The 25,901-nt window shown below is 43.7% G+C and overlaps 3 protein-coding genes across 11 annotated transcripts in view; 1 reads left to right on the top strand and 2 right to left on the bottom strand.

Moving 5' to 3' along the window:
* Positions 1-3,670, bottom strand: part of Zzef1 (zinc finger ZZ-type and EF-hand domain containing 1) — a 108,228-nt gene extending 104,558 nt beyond the window's left edge. Inside the window, exon 1 of the mRNA XM_047543262.1 lies at positions 3,182-3,670. Coding sequence (XP_047399218.1) covers positions 3,182-3,535 — 354 coding nt within the window. The 5' untranslated portion in view covers positions 3,536-3,670. The remainder of the gene's footprint in view (positions 1-3,181) is intronic.
* Positions 3,671-3,810: 140 nt separating this feature from the next.
* LOC124979073 (neuferricin) lies at positions 3,811-25,663 on the top strand. Of its 5 annotated transcripts, none has more exons than XM_047543268.1 (4): positions 3,811-4,319; positions 8,557-8,697; positions 12,992-13,178; positions 25,529-25,663. In XM_047543268.1, exons 1-4 carry the CDS (start codon positions 4,070-4,072, stop codon positions 25,626-25,628), a joined length of 678 nt encoding a protein of 225 aa, XP_047399224.1. In that variant the 5' UTR covers positions 3,811-4,069; the 3' UTR covers positions 25,629-25,663. The 5 variants fall into 5 exon arrangements, with proteins under 5 accessions (XP_047399224.1, XP_047399225.1, XP_047399223.1 ...); XM_047543269.1 differs by lacking the exon at positions 25,529-25,663 and adding an exon at positions 15,323-17,147 and having other exon boundaries at positions 3,811-3,983; XM_047543267.1 differs by lacking the exon at positions 25,529-25,663 and adding an exon at positions 15,323-17,147.
* Ankfy1 (ankyrin repeat and FYVE domain containing 1) overlaps positions 19,749-25,901 on the bottom strand; it is a 93,416-nt gene continuing 87,263 nt past the window's right edge. For 4 of the 5 annotated variants that reach the window (XM_047543263.1, XM_047543264.1, XM_047543265.1 and 1 more), the window contains 2 exons: positions 24,276-24,366; positions 19,749-23,742 (listed from right to left, as the gene is read on the bottom strand). In XM_047543263.1, coding sequence (XP_047399219.1) covers positions 23,610-23,742; positions 24,276-24,366 — 224 coding nt within the window. In that variant the 3' untranslated portion in view covers positions 19,749-23,609. The remainder of the gene's footprint in view (positions 23,743-24,275; positions 24,367-25,901) is intronic. The other variant, XR_007107626.1, reaches the window with a different exon arrangement.

The following is a 25,901-nucleotide window of genomic DNA, read 5'->3' as shown; positions in this document are numbered from 1 at the left end:
ATAGCCTAAGCCATCAAAATCTCTCTCTGTTTTCCTTGGTACCAGGGATTGAACTCAGGGGCACTCAACCACTGAGTCACACCCCTAGCCCTATTTTGTATTTTATTTAGAGACAGGATCTCAGTGAATTGCTTAGCTCCTCGCTTTTGCTGAGGCTGGCTTTGAACTTGAGATCCTCAGGCCTCCACCTCCCAAGTTGCTGGGATTATAGGTGTGCGTCACTGTACCTGGTGCAAACCTCTTATTTAGACTGTGACAATAATCTCTTAACTTTTCTCCTTGTTTCTACTCTGGCCAGAATCATCATGGTGGTCTGTGCCTAAAACTCCAATTTCTAAATTCCTTACCAGACTGCAAAGGACTGGAATATCTGGTTCCTGCCTACCACTCTGGCCTCTTTCTCTTCCTCCTGCATTTTATGATCTGGCCTTGTGTTAAAGTCAACTAACTGTACCCTAATATTTGCTTTCCTCTTCCTCAGCAATTAAATCTTGACTTTTTTTTAGTTGAAAATAAGGCCTTGGAATAATGATCTTTCCCAATCTCTCTCTTGTTTTGTTTTTGATACCAGGGACTGAACCAAGGGGTGCTAAACCACTGAGCCACATTACCAGTCCTTTTTATTTTTTGAGACAGAGTCTTGCTCAGTTGGCCAGGCTGGCTTTGAACTCATGATTCTCCTGCCTTAGCCTCCTAAGTCACTAGGGCACCCGGCTCCCAGCCTCTCTTACAGCTAAGTGTGGCCAGGTGACCTTACAGACAAAGAAAGAGGATATGGCCATCACCTTTCCTTTTCCTACCCAGCTTGTTGGAATGTGGAAAACAAGAGCAGAGGCAGTCAACTGGATCACTAAGTTGAAGGTGACTGTGGAAGCAACAGCACAAAACTGAAGAAGCCAAGTCCCTGAAGACTGAACCCATCATATCATCCCTGGACCTTCACATAAGAAAGAAGCTTCTTTTTTGTTTAAACTGATACTTTGGGTTTCTTGTTTACTGCAGTAGTTTTGTCCAAGCTTCTACACCATACCAGATTTCCAGGTTCTCTGGATTTGTGGATGCAATTGCCTCTACCTGAAAACACTGCTACCTTGTCCTGCTCCTTATCTGTTTCACCTTCAAAATCTAGGCTAAAATGTTACTTTTCACTTAAGTCTTGCTTGACATCTGGATGAGCTTAAATACACTTCGTATTTTTTCCTTACCTTTCCTCCTAGATAATATTCACCACTTTTTTTTTTTTTTTTTTTTTTTTTTTTTTGGTACTGGGGATCGGACTGAGGGCCTTGTGCTTACAAGGCAAGCACTCTACCACCTGAGCTATCTCCCCAGCCCCACACCACACATTTAATTGGATTAATATTTGCCTCTTCTACCATACTACATATTCTAAGAGCTAGTATCTACTTTGTCCACTGTCATCCAAATACCTGGCACTAAGTATAGACCCAGCAAATATTTGCTCAATTGAACAAATGACTAATGCCACTGCCCTGGAGTGATTTTCTGGACCACACCCCATGGATTCTTGGCTTCTATTTTGGGACCTCTATAAACCTCAACAATAGTTTCAGCTATCAGATATTCTCACAATGTAAAGACTGCGTCTCTTCATTTGGTTTTAGACAATTCTTTTTTTTTAATAGCTAAATAAATCTTTAATATTTCTAATTGCAAATGTACAGAAATTGTACAGCCACACAGAGTCTTAGAATACTAACAAATTTCTCTGTACATTATTACATGGTTAAAAGTCATAGCTGGAAGGAGGGGCTCCAGCCAAACTCCAACGTTGGCATTTTTTCCTTTTCACATACTTACAAAAGGGGGGAATTAGGACATAGTAGAACAAATCTTAAAAGTGTCAACTCCTTGAGCAGATCTGCAGTTCTATCACTGCTTCATATTCTCATAATAAGTATAGGTACTGGAATGAAAGTATTATGTGTATTCTTGGAACTTTTTAAATGGAGACCTTTCACTAATAAGACCAATATTTTTAATAGTCAGGATAACTGAAGGCATTTTTTTCAAGGAAAACATAAGAAACATACATGGGGTTCATGATAAATAGTTCAGTGGTAGAATACTTGCCTAGAATGTGCAAGGCTCTGGGTTGGACTCCCAGCACCAAAGAAAGAAACATATAAACTACATTGTCTTAATATTCTTATCATGTACAGGAAAACATTCTTAAAACATTTCAAAAGCCTCTGGTCTTACAGTAAACAGAACCTTTTAATGACATTATAAGTACCTGTTGGTTTACTGCTTTTTGTACTCATCCTCCACTGACTGATGATTCTATATGGCTTACTCATTTTCACAGATTAAACACCTGTGTGACTGTGTGTGTGTGTGTGTGTGTGTGTGTGTGTGTGAGGAAGGGATAATGGGACATTTTTAAAAATCAAGAGATCTGGGTAACAGTTCCAATTTTGCCAATAAAATGACTCACTGGATAACCCTGAGTTAGTCTTTTTCTAACTCTAAAATGAAGTGTTCAGTTCAGATAAGAAGGGAAACTGTATAATTACAAGTATTCCCGGGGACCCTAATATTTTGGAGGGGGGCTCATAGGGCTCAAATCAGTCTAAAATCGATTCAGGGATCTAAAATCAAGTGTGTATTTTGGAAAAGCTAGTTTTTTCAAGATGAGAATAGCCTGTAGAGTGTGAGTCTTCCCGATTTATATTATTCTCCTTCCACATTTATTGACGCCCATACTAGATTCAGAAGGTGTTTTCAAAAAAATCTGTACACGCCAGTAAAACATAATGGTTTTCACTGCCACTCCCTTGTTCCTTGAACATTCTTTGTCTTAACTGATCTACAGCCTAATAAGAAAGCTCCAGAGAGCAACTGATTCAGCGTCTGTCAACTGAACAAATTGCACTGCAACGTGTAAAGTCATTTTGGCTTATTCAGCTCTCTAGAGCAAGGCCAGTCTAGACCCGGCTTTCTACGCCTCTGATAAAGGTTAAAGAGAGATGTAGCAAACGCAGAGTGAACAGGCTAGAAGCACCTCAAAATAAGTCCTAGCAACCCCAAGCTTTGATTCTGAGAATCTGTGCACTCTATGGATTCCTGCCTGGTCTCTTCAGAGCAACTGCCCACCCCTTTAAAATCCGTAGGGGCGACCGCCCTGCCCCCGCCCCCGTAGTCGCTATCCGGCCCTGACCTCCTCGAACTGCTCGCCGGAACAGCCAGCGCCGCGAGCCTCCAGCAGCTCCCGGAACTGCTCAAGGGTGACGGACTCTTCGCCGCGGCCCAGCCGCTCTTCCAACCAGCGTAGCAGCGCGCCGTGGTGCCTCGACACCAGCGATTCGTAGGGCGGTGCGGGCCGCAACGCAGCCGCTGCCTCTCGTAACCGGGCGGGTTCCAGCAGCGCTGAGGCGGGCGGCAGCGCTGGGGCCGCAGGGCCGGAGCCAGGGGTCTTGCCGGAGTCCGCGGTCCAGTCCTGGTGTGGGCCCCAACTCTCGCCCCCGGCGGCCGCCGCTTCGTCTTCACTGCTGTTACTCGGAGCGTTCCCCATGGGGTCTCCGTTTTGGGGCCCCGGCTCTGCCGCCGCCGCCGCCTCCCTGCCTCAACCTGTCAACCTCCGACAGCACCCGGCGGGCGGGGACAGACAGGGGACGCCGGCGGCGGCAGCGGCTTCCGACTTCCTGGCCGTCAAGCGAGGATTGTTGTCGCAACATCGCCGTTAAGCAAACTCTACCAGGTCACGACAGCTACACAAGGACAGACGTAGCAAAGGTGGAATCCTGATTTCCTGTCAAGACATTACGTCACCCCGCAGCTTCCTCTCCCGCCATCTTTTTTGGGGGCGGATAGCCTATAAGCAGAGTAGGTCTTTCGCTGCTGCTCTGCTTTCTCGGCATCCCTTTACGTTCCCAAAGTTTACTTTAAAGAAGTATAAGAAAGAATCGGAGCCAAGTAGTAAGCTTTTCGCCCATGAGTTTTAAAGTGTTTGTGTCGCGCAGGTAACGTCACGGACTGCGTCTCTGCCATCTTTCTTGTGGATAGAGAGGAGGCAGCATCGGAAGTGCGGTGTGGTGCGGCTGTGTAGATGCAGAGGCCCTGCGGGCGTGGACTCTTGCTGAGCTTGGCCGTGGTGGCGGCGGCAGTGTTGGCAGCGCGGCAAATGGGCTGGTGGGGTCCCCGCGCAGTCTTTCGCCTTTTCATTCCCGAGGAGCTAGCCCGCTACCGCGGTGGCCCAGGGGATCCGGGCCTATACTTGGCGTTACTCGGCCGCGTCTACGATGTGTCCTCTGGCCGGAGGCACTACGAGCCTGGGGCACACTATTGCGGCTTTGCAGGTATTAGCGAGGCTGCTCACTCCTTTTCTTCCCGCGCGAACGGGTAGCCGCCCGCGTGTCGTTCTTTCATTCGTTTTTTTCATCTGTTTCTCCCCATCCCGACATTCGTCAAACCGTGTTGGCAAACAGGACTCAGTCGCTCCATCCTTTTGGTCTGGCTCGGATGGAACTATGGCCAACTATTATCGACCTGTATCCTCCCTGATCACCGCTGTGTGTCACTTAGGTTCGAGAAACTTGTCTTGTGTCTTGTTAGTTACCCGTTACCCACTGTGGAAAGTACGGGGATACCTGCTTTGTGCCAGGCTTAATGCAGGGCCTTAAGGACACAGATATGAATGAGATTCTCTCCCTGCCCGTACAGTTCTAATTCCAGCCCCTCTGTATACCCCGACCCTAAATAAGCTTTCTTCTTACCCCAAGTTTTCCCTAAGAGTAACACATTTGGTTTGTGTCATTATAATAACTTCCAGTGCAGATGCACTTGTCTGCCTTTCTTTTAATAGATTATGAGATTAGATCATAGGAAAGAGGTCCAGTCACCTTTACAGTTCTTTAATACTTAGAATAAACCTCGCCTCCCAAGTAATTTGGGATTGCAGGTGCACACCTTAATCCCAAATTACTCGGGAGTATAGATTGCAAATTTGAAGCCAGCCTGGGCAACCAGGCCGCCATCCTGCCTCAAACAACAATAACAATGGTAAGCGCAAAACCTTAGAATAAAGCTGTGTTAGGCCCCAAAGAATCTTGTCAAGTTTTTTCTGCTGTCTCTATTTTACACCTGAGGGGATTGAAGAATGATTTGCCTAATACCCCTCACAAATAAGCACTGACAGGACATGGGTCAGGTCAGCCAGCCTAGTGTTTTGGGGAGTGTTTCTTACTAGACCCAGGGACTGTTCACCTACCAGAAGTTTAAAGGAAAAAAAATTTAAAAAGGAAAATGCAGGGTAAGCCTAAGACCAGTGACTAGGCTGATATTAAATTAGCATCTTCCACTTGTCATTATCTTAGAGGAATTGGGAATTTGCCTCTGACACTTAAATACAAGTCACTTCCTTCTCTCCAATCTCTGCAAACAGTCCAGCAAGGGGAGGATCTTATCCAGGGGCTACTGAGCAGAGCTGTTTTTTATTTCGTTCCAGCCAATTGAGAGCACTTTTGGTACACTGTCCTGCTACATCTAATTCAGTTGACATGGATGTGTGCACAAGTATGGGCTTAAAACCTTTCATTTCTGAGGCAATTTTTTTCTTTTGCACTGAGCTCTAGAGTTCTTGTGGGCCTGATATTCATTAAATATCCTTCTATTGACTGCTACCATGTGTCCTTACCTTGAGGTAGATACTAGGGAGTAAGAAATGTCTCTAGATGCCCTCAGTCTAGTAGGGAAGGAGATAGGTTCATGTGTTCATTTTTATTTATTCACTATATTTTTATTAAGATGATCCACAGAATATGTTCCTTTAAAGTATACAATTTAGTGGGGTTTTTTTAAAGTTAGAAACACACAAACATCTCTTAATTCCAGAACATTTTTATCACCCCAAAAAGAAATTCCATATCCATTAGCAGTCACTCTCTATTTCCTCCTACTGCCAGCTCCTGGCAACTCCTATCTACTTTGTTTTTTTATTTCTATACATTTACCTATTCTGTGCATTTTATGTAAATAGAATCATATATGTGGTCTTTTTTGCCTGGCTTCTTTTACTTAGCATAATGTTTTCAAGTTTCATCCATAATATATCATTGTGCATCCATACTTCATCCCTTTTACTAGACAAATAATATTCCACTGTTTTTTGTTTTTTGTTTTTTTTCCCCACACGAGGAACTTTTTATTTTATGTGGACAAATCGTGCCCGCTTGGGGAAAAGGGGAAAGGAAAAGAAAGTATTCCACTGTTTTGACATGCCATATTTTGTCTATGATGAACTTTGGGGTGGCTTCTACTTTTTGCCTATAACAGTAATGTGCAACATGCTTAGGCACATTTGTGTATAAGATTTTGTGTGAATATATGTTTTTAATTTTCCAGGGTATATACCAAGAAATGGAATAGCTAGGTCATACAATAACTCTTATGTTTAACTTTTTTGTGAACTGCCAAATTATCTTCTAAAGTGGTTGCACCGTTGTATATTCCCACCAGGAATAAATTTGTTTCTGTTTCTCCACATTCTCACCAAAACTTTTTAATGTCTTTTTTACTATAGTCATTCTAGTGAATTTGAAGCAGTATCTCATTATGGCCTTGATTATTTGTATTTCCCTAATGGCTAACAGTGTTGAGCATCTTTCCAGAAGCTTGATGAGCAATTATTCATCTTTGGAGAAAGGTCTATTCAAATCGTTCATCTTTTAACTGAGTTGAATTTGATTTTTGAGTTTTAAGAGTTCTTTATATTGTGGATGCCAGACCCCTATCAGATATATGATTTGTAAGTGTATTCTCCCAGTCTATAGGTCATCTTTTCATTTTCTTTCCTTTAAAAAAAATTATTTATTATTGTTATTATTTTATTATTTTGGCAATCCTAAAGATTGAACCCAGGGCCTTCTTCATGCTAAGACAAATGCTTTCCCTTGGAGCTGCATCCCAGCCCATTCAATTTCTTGATCATGTCTTTTGATGTACAAAAGTTTTAAATTTTGATCAAATCCAATTTATGTATTTTTTTCCTTTGTGCTTTTGATATCCTAAGAAAATACTGCTCAACTAAGATCACAAAGATTTACATTTGTTTTATTCTAAGACTTTTGTAGTTTTAACTGAGAAATTCAAGTCTTTGATCTATTTTAAGTTAATTTTGTATATGGTGTGAAGTAGGGGTCCGATTTCATTCTTTTGCAGGTAGCTCTTCAGTTGTTCCAGCACCCATTTGAATCGTCTGTTGGCTTTAAGTATATAGATTTCATTCAGTCCATAGCTTTTGGGAATTTACTCAAAATTAGGCACTGTACCAGACACTGGAGAATCAATATTAAATGAGGTTGGTGTGTTCTTTTCCCTGATAAAACATATGGGCTAATAGTAGAAAAGACAGGCACTAAATATTAGTATCATGCAATTAATGAAATATTTTGTGATGATCATTAAGAGGACTTGTTTTATCAGGGACCCTAACCTAGTGGGGTAGAAGAAGAGAGAGAGAAAAAGCATGCATGCAGGCACACAGTGAATTATGGAGTAAGTGGTGAGGTCAGATGGGCAGCCATTGGTGCAGGGCACTGCATGACATATAAAGGAGTTTGGACCTTGCCACAGGACAAATGAAAGCCATTCAGAATTTTTTTTTTTTTTTTTTTTTTGGTGGGGGCAAAGGAGTGACATGATAAATTTGTGTTTAAAATATGTCTTGGGCTGGGGTTGTAGCTTAGTGGTAGAGTGCTTGCCTAGCATGTGCAAGGCCCTGTATTTGATCCACAGCACTGCAAAAAGAAAGTCAGGCTAAGTGTTATATGGAAAATATATTTGTGGGGCAAGAATGAATGTGGAAAAATCTCCTTGGTGTCTACTGTGACAGTTCAGATGTGAGCTGATGGCAGCCTGGGCTTGCTTGGTAGCATGTGGAGACAAGTCAATACAAGAACTATTTTGGAAGAAAATATAGGACTTGGGTACTGATTACTTGTGAGGGGTGAATGAGGTGTCAAGGATCACATTCCTGAATTGGTTGACATTTAAGATAGGGAACACTACAGTAGATGCAGGTTTCCTGGGGCAGGAGTTCCTCATGACTATTAGTTCAATGTGAACATTTGGAACTTGTGATGTCTGTAAGATGAGTAAGTGATGATGAGTAGGTAGTTGGATATATAGGTCTGTTGCCCAAGAAAGATCTAAACTAAAGATACAACTTTGGTGATCTTTGACATACAGGTAGGATTTGACAACATCCTTGGTAAGGTTGTCAAATGAGAGGGTGTAGAGAATAATTGTTCCCTGAAGATTGTGACAGGAACTAGAAAAGGAGGAGGAAAAGCAGGAGGGTAGTATCATGGAAGCCAAAGTCAGCTTTATTAAATGTTACTCAAAGTAAATGAAAGAATGTGCCAAATGTCAAAGAAATGTGTTTCCCAGATTCAGGAGTGTCTGTCACAGAGGAGGGGGATTACATTTCCCTGGGAGTGGGGGTTGCTTCAGGATATTCTTTTTGGAAAAGAGATTTTTGAGTTGGTATAGTGTGCTGATTTACAACTTAATCTGTTGGAAACTTCTCTTCTGCAGGCCGAGATGCATCCAGAGCATTTGTGACTGGAGACTACACTGAAGCAGGCCTTGTGGATGATGTAATTGATCTGTCCTTCTCTGAGATGCTGATACTTCAAAATTGGCTTTTATTCTATGAGAAGAATTATGTATTTGTTGGTGGGTAGTCCACAGGTCATTTCCATAGATTTCACTTAGTTGTCTTGCAATGTTTTTCAAGAAGCCAGAATTCTTTAGGAATTGGGCTAAAGGTTAAAATATGAAAAAAATCAGATTTTTTTTTTTTTTTTGTATTTTTATGTAGCCCAGTGGTAGAGTACTTGCTTAGCATGCATGAGACCCTGGGTTTGATCCCTAGCACCCTCCCAAAATCTGAAAACCAATTCTGGATTTTTCACTTTAAACCCTGGTTAATAGTGTAGCAGTGAGCCCCTGATGGAGATGATGAGGCATCTCTTTCCCTCACTCACAGTCTTGGGAGAGGATTGCCAAACCATTTGCCTTGGCTTCAGCTGCCCAAAGCCAAATGGTTTTCTGTGCCATTCTTGAACAGCCAACTCCAGGAGGCAGCTTCCCTGTCTCACTTTTCCAAGCATCTATCTTCAGCACACATCCAGGAAGCCTTGAAGTCTAAATTGATGTGCAGTTTGACATTTCCTTTTTATTTTGCTCTCTTAGGAGACCAACGTCTTGAGTAAACTGTCTCCAATGTGGAAGTTATGCTAATCAGAGATTTTTTTAGCTGGATGTGAGTCACACACGCCTATAATCTCAGCAGCTCAGGAGTTTGAGGCAGGAGGGTTGCAGGTTCAAGGCCAGCCTCAGCAACTTATCAAGACCCTGACTCAGAAAAATAAGGACTGAGTGTGGGGGTCTCTCAGCCACGTCCCACGTAGATGAGAAAAGGGTTAACTGCCGGAAGATTATGTTGGCTGTAAATCAGTCAATTTCCCTTAAACTTATCAATAAAACCCAGAAGTGCCAGTACTCTTTTTAAATGAGAGGGGGCGTGACGGGTCTGGCCATACCAGCTCTGGCCTCTAACTACATGGAGTAACCCACTGTCTTTTATTTATAGACACAGGTTAAGGGGGCTAAGACCGGGAGGAGCTACTTCTGTGATACACAGGATAGGGTGGAGTTAGGGGAGCCATTCTCTTAGGGGAACTAGACAGGGAACCATCTGATTCTGCTAGATAAGTATGACTTCCCACAGCTGAGGATGTAGCTCAGTGGTAAAGCACCCCTGTGTTCTTTCACCAGTACCATTGAATGAATGAATGAATGAGTGAAGGCAGTTGTGTAGGGTATAGCACCTGCTACTTATTGGTGATACATGATGGAACTCATTTTAAGTGAAAAGATAACTAACAGTGTCCTAAGACACTGTTACAGACACTAACAATAGATTCCTTCACAGGCACTGAGAGCTGGGATGACTGGGGGCCCTTCTTCCATCTGTCTTCAGCTGCCACCTCTCACTGGAGCCCTCTTGGACATAGTTGATTTCCTGAGGAATGCAATGTTACCTCATTGTCAGAATAGGTTGGAAATTAGAAGTTCTTTTCCCTGCTCCTAATGTCTCTGTATATTTGCTTCTCTCACTACTGCTCAGGTCACCTGTTCTGCCATTTCTATTAACTCTTCTCCCTCCACATCCAGTTTTCACGGCTTTCTCATAGTATCTGAAGTTTGTGCCTTTCCATTTCCAGTCTCCATCTTTTCCATTATTGGCCTTTATCATCCCAGCCTTTGCATATCCTTCTTCATTTTCCCTCAGTCTACCCAGGTTGTTCCAAGACCACAACCACCTCTGCCATTGAAGGAGCTGAACTCTTTCTGTTTCAGAGGGCCTGCTTCCCTTTCCACCTGAAGTTTCCAAATGACCATTGAAACATTACTGGGTTAATAAAAGAAAACCCAACACAAAAGAATAAGAATGGAGCGCCATGAGTGGGCAAAAGATACCCAACCACTTCATACTGAGATTTGGGAAGCAAACTAGAAGTGTTCCTCATGTACCTGGTGAAACAGTGAACTAGGCTTGTTGGAACAACTTGTAATGTGTTGTGGTTGGAAATGCCTCTGATTTTAGTTAAAGTCAGGATATATTTGAATGTCTGCTGTTGATAAGTTATGGTCTGGTCTCAGGGGGATACAGAATTGGCTTCGAGACCCAGCCAATGACTGCTATTCTCATGGCACAGTATTCTCAAAGGCACTCTGTTGCCTTTGCTACTATTGTCTTGTCTTTGGGTCTTATATCTAAAACTCACCAAGACAAGCTAGATACTAGAGGACTGCAGGCCTGGATCTAGGGCTCTAGTCCCTTCATTTATTCATCTAACAAATATTTGAAACAGATGCTTTGTATGAAGCTGTTTTGAGTGCTGGTCCTCCCTGGTGGGAAGAAACATAAACAGGTGAACAGAGTATACAGCTTGAGGTAGGGCTGTGAATGAAAATGGAGTGGTAAATGTTTCAAGGTAGAGGTATCTTTAGAGTGGGTGATCAGGGGATATCTCTTAGAACAGATATGACCTCTCAGCTGAGACCTGGTGGTGAGAAGGAGGTAGCCATACTGAGACCTAGAGAAAGAATATTGCAAGGTGAGGAGAAGTAGTTGAGGTGGGGAGCAGTGAAGAAATGTAAAAGAGAGCCAACAGTAAGTGAGGAAGGAAGGGGCTTGGGAAGAGGTTGAAGCAATCAGAAGTCAAATCAATATAGGACCTTAAAGGGCTACCTAAGAAGTTTGTATTTTAGGAAGCCATTGGACGATTTTAAATAGGCATAGAAGTGACATGGTAAGATGCATATTTATCTATCTGTCTGTTGGTCTATCCATCCATCCATCCATTCATCCTGGGTATTGAACCCAGGGATAGTCTGTCACTGAACTACATTCCCAGTTCATTTTATTTTTCATTTTGAGACGGTCTCATTAAGTTGTCATCCCTGACCTTATGATCCTCCTGCCTCAGCCTCCCAAGTAGCCAGAATTGCAAGTGTGCACCACCGTTGCAGGCTCAATTCATGTTCTGTTCAAATACTTTGTTGATAAAAGAACTGTAGGAGGACCTGAGATGAAGCAGAGACTTGTTGGGAGGCTATTGTCCTAGTCTGTGGTTTGGATTAAGATGGTAGTGGTGGAAATGGAAAGGAATGGACAGAATCAGAATATGTTTTAGAAGTAGGATTGACAAGATTCATTAATGGATTAGACATGAATTAAAGGAAGTGTATATTTGGATGTGAAGGAGGGGGACTCAGAGAGATCCAAGGCTTCTCATCCAAATGACAGAGACCAGAAGTGGCATAAAAAGATTTAGGGAAGTTAGGAAATGGGTTGGACATAACATGAACTGAATTCTGAACATGTAGAGCATACATGCCATTGAAATCTGAGTCCGTTCTTGGTGACTGCAGAGGTTGGACCCACACAGCTGGGAACAGGTACACATGATACCCCCTATGTAATCAAACCTTACAGAAGTGCTTTCTGTTGTTTCCCTTGCCCTGTGACAGGAACTGCCTGTGAAGGCCATTGGTACCTCAGGACTTGGGCATATTAGGTCCCTGCCACCCAGGGAGAACCGATCTGTTTTGGTTGGACTACTTGCTTGCTGCTGTCATAGCTTGGATAGGCATTAATTTTGACAAGCATTTTAAATGAAAACCAATTTCCATTCATATCCTCTGAAAGCCTGTGCCACTGGAGGGGAGAACATGGGCATGAGGCCAGTCCTTTTACTAGCTTCATAGCCTTCCCCAGCTGCTGAATCTCCTAATTTCTGCCCTGTGGATATGCGAACAATTATTTCTCTCAAATAGGTTACTGTGAGGATTTAAAGTGTTGGTGAAGTGCTAGCATAGTGTCTTACACAAAGTGCTCAATAAGTGACTCGTAGTTGTTTAGGACAAAATAATTTGATGTTGGGCAGAATTGAGTCACATAAATGTAAACCAATAAACCATTCATTCAAACATTTGTTGAATACCTACTGTGTGCCCTAAGCTTTGTAAAGAATTGATAAACGAATCACACAATGTTCTACCTCCAGGGAACTGATATCTGGAGGCAAAAAAGATTCAGTAATTTCTATACTGGAGGACTGTTCAGACAGAACAGGAAAGCTTATATATGGGGTCTTGTAGGTTGCTGAGAGAGACTGAGAAGTCCTTCCAGGGCTATGGTGTACTCTGGTAGAGAGCTTGCCTAGCTTGTGCAAAACCCTGAGTTAGATTCCCAGCACTACACACACACATATGCACACACATGCACATGCACAAAAAGTGTCTCTAGTACAAGTTCTCAATAAACAAGTACCCAGCAGGCTGTTGTAGTGCCCTGAATTCCAAACCCCTGGGAACTAGAACTTGACTCCAATGACTCAACATCTGTTCATGCCTCTCCCCGACTTTTACTCTGACTTCAGCTCTCCTGTCACCACAGGAAGGGTGATAGGAAGGTTCTATGGAGAAGATGGGCAGCCAACCCCAGAACTAACCCAGGTGGAAGCCATGATGATCAAAGGCCTGGAGGCAAATAAATGGGAACAGAAAGAGAAGCAGAAGTTCCCACCCTGCAATGCTGAGTGGAGCACCACCAAGGGTAGCCGGTTCTGGTGTTCTGAAAAGAGGTAAGCCAGCTTCTGCTCCCTTCCCTCTCTCTTCCAAATCAAACTTCTAGGCCATCCTACCTGCATTATTCAGGGAATCCATGAATTGATTGTTAACCCAGGGAACTTTTTCAAAATACATGTGCTCTGTAATAGTGACTCAGCTTTAGCTGCATGTTAGGTCTTCTGGGGAATTAAAAAAAAAAAAAATTACTGATGGTGGGATCTCCCTCCAGACAATTGAATAACCCTAGGGTTGAGATTTGGATTTGAAACCAGGTATTTCACCCTCCACCTGCCTGAGACCCTGGAGTGAGGAGCAGGTGTGAGTATTGTTTCTCATTTGTTTTGACATGTTCAGCCATCCATGATTTGGCTTTCTCATCTGTCAGTGCAAATCATTTCTGCCTGCTGGAGAAAGGGATTAGAAAGTGGTTCATGCCATGATGCCCTTTAAAGCACTGCACATTCTGAGTAATTCCAGGAGGAACAGGCTAGATGGAAAATTCTTTCCCTGCAAGAACAAAGTGAGGTGAACCTGATTAGAAATGATGCCACAGGGATTGTTCTGGGTTGGTTTGGGAAGCTGAAGAAACCAATGTTTTTCCTATTTTAATCATGAGGCCAGCCTGCCTTGAGGTTCAACTCAAGACTCTCAAATCGCTTTTACCTTTATTAAGGGGACAAAAGAAAGCAGAAACTGGACAAACCTTCCAGCCTCAAAGGCCTCAAAATATGAGTTCAGCTCTCACTGAGAAGGGACAGGGACTATTGGGGGAGTTCACATCCCTAAGTGCTAAACTGGGTACATCCACCCTCTCCTGCAGGGCAGGTGGTTCACTGTGTGGAAAGAGCAAGCAGTCAAAGCTCCTAGTTTTCTCTAGACCCTGCTACTATATCCTCACCCATTAGGGTAGCAGGGTGAAGGAAAGGTGCAGGAAGGAAAAGCCGTTCTCTCCTGACCACCATTTTTGATGATTCAGCTTCTTTAGAGCGTGTATTAAGACAGACAGGTCAGTGAGAACCTGGCTTTTGCACTTCAGTGGGAGGAGGTGGAACCTGAGTAGGCCTTCCTGGGGCACAAGTTCAAATGCAGGTGGCCTGAGAACACTTGGTTGCCATAGGAGGTCCCAGGAGCCTATGGAGTACATTTAGATGCTTGCCTGTGCTCCTCTGGAAAGTCTGCCTCTCTCCCTCCCCTCTGTCTCCTGAACCTTACCTTGCTTTCAGGACTGAACTGCTCAAATGAGTATGGGGGCCCTATCCCTGAGCCTTAGCCCAGTTTGTTGTTTTTTCCTCACATGTGTATCTCTGAGAGAAATGAGCTCTGAAGACAGGGCCCAGGTATGGAGTAAGGATCACCAGTGGAATGGATGGCTAGATGGGAGGTTCTTGGGTAAGCTTAGGATGGTTTCTAACTGCGTGGCAGTTTGACAGCAAGTGATCCTGGTCCCAGGCAATAGAACCTATATGAAGCATTAATTCTAAGAATCTGATTTTCCTTTTTCAAGGCCTGAGTTCACAAGAGTCAGAACTTAGTACCCTACCATGAATTAGGTCCCTCTGTCTAGGACAGGAGGTTGACAAGCTATGTTGGGTCAGAGCTGAATCTTCCATCTCTGAAGCCTAATGACATCAAGAGCTGGACCTGTACAGGGGCCAGTAGAGCTTGCAATAATCCCCAATGCCAGTGGCCTCCCAGAGAAGACTGACTTAGATGGGCAAGACCTACAAAGTTACTCAATGTCCACCAAGTGCCCAAGCCCTGAAGTCAAGGTGTCCTGCACTGGGATAGAATGGGGACCAGAGAAGAGAAGCTTGTAGACCCAAAGGTGGGATCCTTTCCCAGCTGTTAGCATCCTACAGGGAAGTGGTGCTTCCATTTCTGAAGGCATCAGGCAGCAGTAAAGGATCAGTGAAAGGGACAGTGGGCACTCTTTGGCCTGGAGAAAGTGGTGTTAGTGCCATGCAGGGGAAGCTGGAGGAAGTTAGGAGAGCAAGAAGGCTTGGGCTCAGTGTTGCAGAATGCAGCCTGGGGCAGCACCAATGTAGGAAGTAGAATGGCTTCTTCTTTTCATTCGGCCTGGCTGGCTACTTCCTTTGCCCTTTGTCCCAGAGAAACTCATGAGTTCACACTAAGAAGTTCTCTTTTCTTCTGTCCATAGTGGAGGTGTGAGCAGAGACTGGATTGGCGTTCCCAGAAAGCTATATAAGCCAGGGGCCAAAGAACCCCACTGCGTGTGTGTGAGAACAACTGGCCCCCCTAGTGACCAGCCACCTGACAATCCTACACACACAAATCGAGGGGATTTGGATGATCCCAATTTGGGGGAATACACAGGCTGCCCGCCTCTGGCCATCACATGCTCTTTCCCACTCTGAGCTGGTACCCTGTGTGTTGATAACACAGGGAACCCTGCCCAGAACTCACTCCTGTGTCCTAGGATGGCCCCTGGCATGAGACAGGAGAGCGTTGAAGCAGTCTGGCCACATCTGCAAATGTGCCTCACCACAGGCTTACCATTCTGGTGGCAAGAGTTTGGCAGTCTGCCTCATATTTGTCTGCCTGGTCTGACAGTATTCCTCTAGGTCTACTTGACATCTTCCTTCAGAGCCCTCAGAAATCAATGGGCACAAATTTGACCAACTCGGAAATAACGGGACAAACAAGGGGAAAGCTCTGAGCTCCAACAGCTTCTTTCCTATGGACTCCCAAGCTGCTGGCCTGGGTCCTGCCCATAATCCCAGCTCTGTCAGCATCTGAAGCAGTGACAGAAAGGGACGGAGTCTCTCAGAAGACAAGCAGACACATCCCAAGAAAATGTGCAAGAAGGAAGAACATTTGTGATCATTGACTTTCATGACTTTTCTTCTCAGACTTCCACCCAAAGGCAAACTTGAATTTACTACCCTTCTGGCTTGATTAGAGCTCCTGCCATGAGCAGGGATAATAAAACGGGGTAGGCTAATTCTGGAAGTGGAAAGTTTTTGCATATATATGGCTGTATCAAGTCCATGTGCTCTGAACAAGCAACAATTTAAAGCAATATTCTTTTAAACATATAAAATCAGGTGTGGTATTTATAAAGGGAGAAGTCTGCATAGTGACTGAAAGGTAGTTTTGCAGCAATAACAAGGCTAAGTTGTTAGTCTAACATCAACATTTAGACAAGGCTGCAAATACCATTGCAAACAGCCCTGACTCAAGGTGACTAGGGTTGCAACCTATCCAGCAGTGTGTGTATGTGTAAGGTCATCTGTAATCACCCACACTTGACAAATTTCATACTCGGTTACCTCTTTAATTCTTATTAAGTAGATAAGGGCAAGGAATGTTTCTGGCTCACAGGTAAGGTTGTGAAGACTGGTGTTATTAAGGCTTGTGGGCTTGCCTCATCTGACTGAGCCTTCCCCTCAGCTCTCTCCTTCTCTACCCATGGCCTACCCCATGTAACCTGTACCTCTTCCTGTCTCTTGCCCTTCCCTCTAAGTATGCATTAAAAAGGTCACTTATTTGACATCATAAATAAAACATTGTCCCTCAACCCCAGGAAAGTGGGTGGCTAGCATACTTACTTTCTAAACAGCCAAGCATTTTGAAAGAACAGTTATACTCAGAATCTTTGTTTTTCAACCCTCATTTGCTATGTAGCAGTCACCTGCCTTCTCTACTCAGTAGCAAGGTCGATTCTGTACTAGCAGACCCCATAGTCACAATCAGTTCTTATGTACCTTGAGCTCTGTTGCTCTTGACACTGTTGACTCTGAGGTCCTCCATGGAACCCTCTTGGCTTTATCCTGGTTTCCTTTTCTCCCTCTGGCCCTTTCTTCTCAGTCTCTTTGAATGCCTGTCTCCTCCATGAACCTCTTCCCACTGGCTCTCCTCCCTCCTACTTCAGCAGCCTCTTACACTGTCAGGCTACACCTCCAGAATGAGCAGCTTTCCAAAGCCTTCCCCATTTTTTTTTTTTTTTTTTTTTTTTTTTTTTTTTTTTGCAGTGCTGGGGATTGAACCCAGGGCCTTGTGCGTAACAACAGGCAAGCACTCTATGAACTGAGCTATATCCCCAGCCCACCTTCCCTATTTTGATACTGCCTTCATTATTCCACCCACAGCCCTTATTCTCCAGGGGAGCAGCACCTCTACCTCCCCATGACCCTAAGAGTGAGTCCTGGCAATTGGCCATAGCTCTTTCCCCCCTCCTTCCTACCCCTCTCCAAATCTTGGAAGTCCTACCTCCTCAGTCCTCTTGTCATTCCTGTACCTATTCCAGAACTACTGTAGGAGCCTATACTCCTTCCTCCACATCACTACAAGTCATTTTTATTTGTGATGCCAGGTCATTCCCCATTGAAGCCTTAGTGGCTCCCTGCATCTGAGGACCAAATGCCAGATCTCCAGAGCCTTTGTACAGGAGGCTTTTCCGTCACCTGTCTCCTTCTAGCCTCTATATCCCCTGTTGCGTCCCATGTGCACCTGCTCTCCAGCCTTCCTCTCAAAGCAGCATGCCTACAATGCCTTCCCACTGTGGTTTCTTCTGCCTGGAACAGAATCTCCTCTGCTCTGTTTCTTCAAAATTCAGCCCACCCAGGCCTCTCTAGGGTGCCTTCATTAACTACTTGCCCTAGGTTCCCATAGCACTCTGCTCACTCTGATATGTAGCACACTGCTTTAGCTATGCATTTCCTATCAACCTCTTTTCAGTGGACCACATTCTTTGAGGACACAGGCACAGGTTCTTCAGCTTTGTACACACGTATTCACAGTGCTTAGCATGTGGCAAGGGCACAAGGTTCTATCTGTTTTGGCAACTAAGACCCCCAAAACTTAAGATCCCACAGCAATGCAGCTGAGCCTAGAACTTGTTTTGTTGTTGTTGTTTTAAATTTGTTCTAGTTAGTTATATTTGACAGCAGAATGCATTTCAACTCATGGTACACAAATGGAGCACAATTTCTCATTTCTCTGGTTGTACATGATGCAGTCACGCATGTTTGTAGGGTAATAATAATGTTTCATTCTACCATCCTCCTCCCACCCCCCGGAACTTGGTTTTTGACTCCTCATTCAGTGCTGTTTCCATTCCTCCACATTTTTTGCATGTCTGCTATCCCTGGGGCAGAAGCAGAAAGCAGAAGAAGTGATATTAGAACCTTGTTCTGAGTTTCAAGCAGCTCTGAGCTCAGTGCCTGAGGCTCCTCTGTTGACTGGAAACAGCCTTCAATTCCAGACTAACTGGAAACTAAACATCCCTTTGGTCATTCAGCAAGTATCATCAAGAACTTACTAAGGGCCAGATATTTTATTGGGTGAGGGTGAGGAATGTGAGGATCCTGGCCTCTGGGACTTACAATATGGTGGAGTGAATCCCTGGTTAAAGGAGCTAGAGGCCATTCTTGGGCAGGAGTGCAGGGATAGTGAGGCCAAGCCTAGGGATGTGCAGACCCTTCAAAACAAACTGCAAAAGAAAAGGAGCAAAACAAGGTGTTCTTAGTGGACTTTGGTAGAGCCAGAAGGTGCCTGATCTCTGGCCAAAGCAAAAATTCTGAACCCAGGTTCCAGGACAAATTGTCCAGCTTCAGGCACCTGCTCAGCTCCTTCCTCAATGAGAGTTCATTTCTTCTTTGATGCCAACCACTTACTTGGTGGTAAAGAACTTCCCTCATGTCAGAGCAAATGAGTCAAAAAAAATAAGTTGTTTTAATGATCCAAAGGGCTCTGCCATAAGCTGGTAATTACTGGAGAAATGCCTCTCTTCTCTTTCCAGTAAAGGGTGACCCTGGGAAAAACCACAGAGGAGGGCATTGTAAGCTCATGGCCCACAAATGACAGAGGCAGGAGATGTGAAGGAAACCTCAGATCAGCGAGCTTTCCTTTATTCTGCAGCAAAGTCAATCGATCAGGCACAGGAAGGCTCATTTTCTGGGTATGGAGATGGCCCCCAGGATATAGGAGTCAGGATTTTATAGTTTCATTGGAGACTGTGATGTGCAGTTTGGACAGTTGGGGGCTAGTTGTGCAGGTTAAAACTTTAACTTAGGAAGGTAGTTGTAAAAAGGTTGAAACTCATTGTTAGTGCAATCGAATGTTTTGAGGGTCAGGTGAGCTACTAGATTTGTAGAGGGACTTTATGAATCACTAAATTTTCATTTGTGAGCCCTTAAAGCTTCCCTAGTTTGCTCTGAAGCCTGTGGTGCCAGACTTCCTTTCAAACCTCAGCCAGCAGGAAACTTACCATGAGTGGATCTCCTTGAGTTGCTCCTAAATAATGGAGCCAGAGGGGTTATTTCCAGGGTCCTTTCAAGATCTTCCATGGGATCAGGGACTGAGACTATGCATTGCCATACACTGAAAAGTCTGGGTCCAGAGCACAGAATTTCAGGCAGCCACTTGCTTTCCCTAAAATAGCTACTTTCTGACTTGCTATCACCAGTTATGTTTCTGGAAAAATATTGGAATTCAAATGTTCCTAGAGGGTAGCTGTTAAAAGAAATTTATTCACATCAAGAGTTTTTGTTTGTTTTTAATGCTTCTTGGAACTTCTGCATTAGAAGTAACTACAAATGTCTTATTAAAGTTTCCACTTGAAATGCACAATTTTACCTCATTTTATTATAAGGAATTGTTACAGAAAATGCAAGTATCAGTATTTGAAAAATACATTCCATTACACGGACTCAAAAAAAAAAAAAAAAAATGCTGATAAGCGCCATGGTCCTATATGATGCCATCATCCCACACTGAGCACCACCCCAAATGACGTGGAAGCCAAGGTGATCAACCCAAATGTGTACCTGCAGTTTGTGCCCAGCTACTGCCCTTACCCTTGGTACCACAGGGTTGTCATGAACAGCCAACTCCACACATCTGCCCAAAAGACAAGTCATTCAGTCACGCAATCTCCTTAGCTACAGAGAACCAATGTTGTCAATTGTAACAGGTTAATATATTATTTGTGACACACAAAAGAGAAACTGTACAGGTGATGATCTTCCAAAGAAAATCTTTAAGGCATCTACAACTTCTGGGGATTTAAGTGTTTTGTTTATATCTGGTCAGATATTCAGCGCTTCACTAAATTGCTGCCACAGGGTGTAGTTTGGCTTTTGGTGCCTGGGTAAGCATTTCCTCTCTGCTGGCTCCTCTCCCTAGTTGGGAGGGAAAGCTCTGGTGCTTCAGGTAGTTTTTCTGGGGCTTTGGTGAAGGAAGCAAGTGTGTCTATCAATCATGGAAGTGTACATTTACTTGTGCATGCCACTGTCATCTGGATGTTTGTTTTGCCTCAGGTCTTTACATAATTCAGAAGTGTTCTTTTTCTCCGGATGAAGGAAACCTAGGTGGAGCTCAGTGTTCTTCCTGCTCCCAAGCCTTCCCTCCCCTCAATGCTTATGGACAAGATTAACATAGGAACAGTTCAATACAACACAGGAGACATGAATTGGGAAGAGTGGTGAGACCATATGCACACTGAGCTCCACATAGGGGCCCATTCGGGGGTACAGGGTAAAGCTGATCAGGGTAGTCAGAAGTGACTCAAGGCTCTGAGGTAGAGGACTGTTGGTCATGTGGACCCCACTCCTTGGAGAGAATGTGGCAGGTTAACTGAGCAATCTAATTCAGCCTGGACTAAACTGGTAATTGGGGTTGACAGTGCACAGGCCCAAAACTGCAAATGGAACACATGTTCTAATACATCATTCAGTGAGACACCACTGAAAAGATAACTGAAACTAGAGTCCTAACTGTAGGCACTTAAGTTTGTGGGACGTTTTTATGTTAGAGGATCACAGCAAATTAGTTTAAGCTATTCAATTTATACATATCACATGGTTTGTACCTCTGTCTTAAGAAAAAAACGACTTAACAATACACTGTATAAGTCTGAAAATGAGTAAAGAGGCAGTTTACAGAGCTAATTCAGCATAACAATGTTGAATGATACAGCAAATTATATTTCAGTAAAGTTTATTCTTCCTGCTCTATTCATTCACAATTGGCAACTTTCCAAATGAATAAAATTAAATTTTTTGCTACTACTAGTACTCAAGCTACTGATTAAAATTTAGCAAGAACATCTAGGCAGTTTTATAGTCAAGTCTTGACAGCATGAAGAGCACAAGAGGGACACAGAGTATCTGGTCCCAGCCAGGGCAGTGTATGTTGGGGTCCCACAGGGCAGCTACCCCTCAAAGAGCCTGCTGAGTACAGCCCAGTGAGCAGCAGTGTGGTCAGGGAGATTTTCTAAGACTCGGGGAAGAGGCTTATCCTATCACTACATGAATGCACCAATGCAGAACTCAAAATATGTTCCCCCCCATTCATGGTTGGTCAGTACCATTGCTATCCCTGGACTCTGAATAGAAGCTTGAATCAACACATTTTAAACATGATCTTTCAAGATTTTAAATGCAATTACAGGCAAGATTGTTATTGAAACTGGGATGGTAGAGCAAGGGCAGAATAATCAGCTTCACCCCTGATTGAATTTCTGTCCTTCCCTTTCCACTGTGAACATTCAAAGAATAAGTGTATATGTACCAACCATCTCAATTCATATCTGAACCATAACTGTTTTGCTTTCTAAATGTCAAGCTACTTAATGAAGCCCTATATCCTTGAGGATCTTTTCAGGCGACAGAAAATGGAAACTGACCACATGCTTAAACATGGTCAATTTGCCAAGACTTGGTCAAATTTTCTATAAAAATTCTGTATGAAATATATCACAGACTGAGGAAGGGAAACTTTTCTCATTTTTTTTTTTCAAACATTGTGCACAAGCTCATATTAACATAGAAAGCATATATATCTTATAAATCACAGAAATATTTTTTAAAAGTAGCACTCTGGTTTATCAGCGCATTTTACACACATATGTAGGCAATAGAATGTTTAAGTCTACAGCAACATAGAGGACAAACTACGATCCAAAAGAAACAAACAAAACAGGGATGTTGCAAAATCATACCAAGTCCCTTTTACATATATATCCATACTTCATTAATGCAAAAAATGTAGTGGTTGTTAAGTGTCTGAAAAAATCAGTATGTATGATTGAGATTTTTAATCTGAGTATAACTGTATAGCACATATTGTTCATCTCAGAATTGTATATTTTTAAAAAGCAGTGGTAAAAGTTTCTTTTTCAATATGCATTTTTTAAAAACTGGCCAAACCTTCAAAAGAAAAGAAATTTAATACCTCAGGGTTAATAAGATGTACTAGCAGCGACTAAGGCCCAAATGAGTTCTGGAGGCCTTATTCAGCAATCAAGTCAGAGCCTTCCAAAACAGGTTGCACACACTTGGCCAGGGCCTTCAGCTGTTGGCTTATGGGACATGCAAGCTACACAGAACTGGGACCAACAGCACTAACGGCGTAACCAGGGGAGGTTTCAGCAAGAAGCATTCATGTCAAGGAGACAGGATCTACCAGCCTGAGGCTGGAGATGGCACTGGGGCTGTAGTCTTGTTGGTCCCCCTTCTGGGCACTTGGCCCTCTTGCTCTAAGAGACACGCGGCAGTAGTTTTTCCTTTAACATTAGGGTGGGCTGGGATCCAGCCACAGCTGAACATTAGAATCACTGATGTGAGGAGAATGTGTGAGGGTATTTTTGATTATGGATTTTTATATCGGAATCACCAATGATGCAGCTATATAAAAAGTGCAGCACAATAAAAGTGCATTTCCTCTACCACTCTCTTAGTGGCAGAGTGACTGAGGACTCCACAGACAGGACGCAGCAAGACGAGAGAATCAGACAGCTGCTAGGAGGTGTCAAGCCGCCACACTGTACTCCTGACACCTGGGCAGCATGAACACTGGTAAAGCTTTCAGTTGTTAAGGCCACGATTTTTCAGCTCTCATCTTTGAACCCTGTTTAGAAAGATTTCACCTTTTTAAAAGGGGCAGCTTACTAAAAAGACAGCTTAGCTTTAAAAAAAAAAAAAGAAAGAAAGAAAGAAAAGACTTCAGGGCAAGAGGATCCTATTAACTTTACAAAAACACTGCAAAAAAGTCCAGAGCCACTTACCCTAGAGTGAAGCCAGCTCTCACGAAGCAGCCAGCATCCCAATCTGTTAGGCTCTGCCTTGTAAGCCAGCCCAGGCAGGAAGACTTAGGAATGCTCTGAGATGGACACTGAGCTACTGGAGGGAAAATGTTTTCAAAGTGTCCTTGTATGTTGCTAGCAGAATGGGGTCTAATTCCTATCATGTTTACCACTCAGACTAAATGGCCTGATCCAATTAGTGAGACATCTAGTGAAATTGATCACAGTCTGACACACTGACAATCATACAGAATCACTTGAAATGAGATCATGGTCCTTAATTGTTCCAGTATTGCCGCAGGAAGATGACTGCCAGCTCCTGCTCTAGGTGGGGGTGAGGGGGGCAGGCTGGTGAGCAGAGCAGCTGCTGGGGAGGGATGTGGCCTGGGCATCCTGGGAGCTAAGAGACTCCACCTAGTGTCAGTACATCAAAGCAAATGTTGCAGACTCGCACAGGCTTGTTCAGATCAAACTTTATAATAGGAATTTCCTTGGTAGAACATTTATGGCAAAGAAGACGTCCGCAGTGCCGACTGTGGAAGCAAAGAAAGGAAGTATGAGAGCAATCCTTGAGAAGAGACTGCTAGACACGGACAGACAAGGCTCTGTGGTCAATTCTGCCAGTACCAATCAAGTTACACCTGTTCATGCATAACTTTTAGTCCATAAAAACAAAATTCTAGCCAATAGTTGAGCCCAAGCAATACAGAAAGCTTCAATTAAAGATAATGAGCAGTTCAGCAAACAAAATGGCTCACTTTTTAATGGGAGCAGCTCCTTAGTCCTCTCAGTGCAGTAGCATACACTCAGGCATGCTGTGAGGGCAGAAATTCAGCTCTGCCCTAAGCCCAGGGCAAATGACATAGGCCTGACAGGTTGCCTGAGACCTGTGTGCTGTAGCAGCCATCAGGAAAACTACCAGTTGGAGTGCTCCCTGCCTTAACTACATCTCAGAAGGACCCTGTTTGGTCCTATCATTTCGTCATTCCATTTGGTCCAAGTTTTGCCTGGGAAAGGACAGAACCCTGTAAAGTTCATAGCTTTCATGGAAAAGCAGAGGTCTTACCAATGATGCTTGCGAGTTGTGACTCCAAACTTGGCAGTGCACTCATAGCAGTTGGAGCCATCACACCATGGAGGTTCCTTGGACAGCATGTCTGTAACACACACAAAAGACTAGTTCCTGCCAAATGGTGACTCTGCTGGGAAAGACATAGGGCAGAGGGAGCAGGGAAACAAACCAGCTAACAGCACTGCAGCATGATGGGAAGGAAGAAGGAAAGGAACGATGTACTCTAACATGGCCAGGAGAAGCTTCTCATAAAGACTATGGACTATCAACCCTCATCAGGTAGTCCAGGAGAGGAGATAACACTGTTCAACGTGGGGAAACACCCAGGGAGAGATAGATGATTCAGGGCAGCTGGCGAATGAGGTATGGTGGGGAAAGCAGAGACCACACAGCTAGAGAGATTGGGGGACAAGAGGGGTGGCCAGGGGAACACAACAGAGAGGACCAAGGCAAAAGAAATTGAAGGGACAGAATCTGTGAGATGTGGGGCTTGAAAGGGAGTGCAAAATATGAGGGAGGCAGGGAGGAAACAGGTGATTCACACATTTGTGGATGGAGTGACTGAGTCTGGTGGGACCACCAGCACAGAAGAGACCTAAAGAAAGAACTAGAGCAGATGAGTTCAGTTTCACATTCCAAGTTGGGAGTTAGCAGAGGAGATAACCATCACAAGTATTTATGTACTGAGCTCTAACTGCATGCCAAGCACTGTGCTGACCACTCTGTAAAAAGTAACTGAGCTCATGGGGAGGGAGCAGCACATAGGCCAGTCACCTTCTAACTGAGCACTTTTGAATACAAGTACCACAATGGGTATATGCTCCAAGATCTCAAAAGGCCAACAAAGTGCATGGCACCTGGAAAACTAAAGAAGACTAGGTATCACAAACACTATGCTTTAAAAGAGTTTAACTGACACATAGTAACTATACATATTTATGGGTTACAGTGTGATAATTCAATACATGTATACTGTACAATAATTAAATCAGGGTAACTAGCATTTCCTCTCCTAAAACATTTATCATTTCTATGTGTTGGGAACCTTCGAATTCCTTTCTTCTAGTTCTTTATAAAATATAAAACCAAAGGGCATAGACTACAGCACCTCACTATGCTATAGAACACGAGAACTTATTCCTTCTAACTGTATTTTGGTATACTTTATCCACCCATTCTCTAGCTCTCCAATGCTATTTCCTTCATAGCCTCTAGTGACTGACCATTCTTCTGCTCTCTACTTCCAGGAAATCGACAATTTTGGTTTTTGTACTGGAGATTGAACCCCGGGGCACTCAACCAGCCCATTTTTGTACTTTATTTAAAGACGGAGTCTTACTGAGTTGATTAAGGCCTTGATAAGTTGCTGAAGCAGGTTTTGAACTTGTGATCCTCCGAGCTGCTGGGATTACAGGCGTGCGCCATCACGTCTGGCTCCAGCCCTTTTTGATTTTGAGTCAGGGTCTCACTAAGTTGCTTAGGGCCTTTCTATATTGCTGAGGCTGGCTGGCCTCAAACTTGCAATCTTCCTGCTTTAGCCTCCCAGGTCACTGAGATTAGGCATGTGTCACAGCACCTGGCTTGAAATAAACTTCTTTAGCTTCCACACAGGAGTAAGAA

Source organism: Sciurus carolinensis, chromosome 3 (genome assembly GCF_902686445.1).
Source record: "Sciurus carolinensis chromosome 3, mSciCar1.2, whole genome shotgun sequence".
Classification (NCBI taxonomy): Eukaryota; Metazoa; Chordata; class Mammalia; order Rodentia; family Sciuridae; genus Sciurus; species Sciurus carolinensis.
The sequence above is the reverse complement of the archived record's forward strand: the minus strand, read 5'-3'. Positions and strand labels throughout refer to the sequence as shown.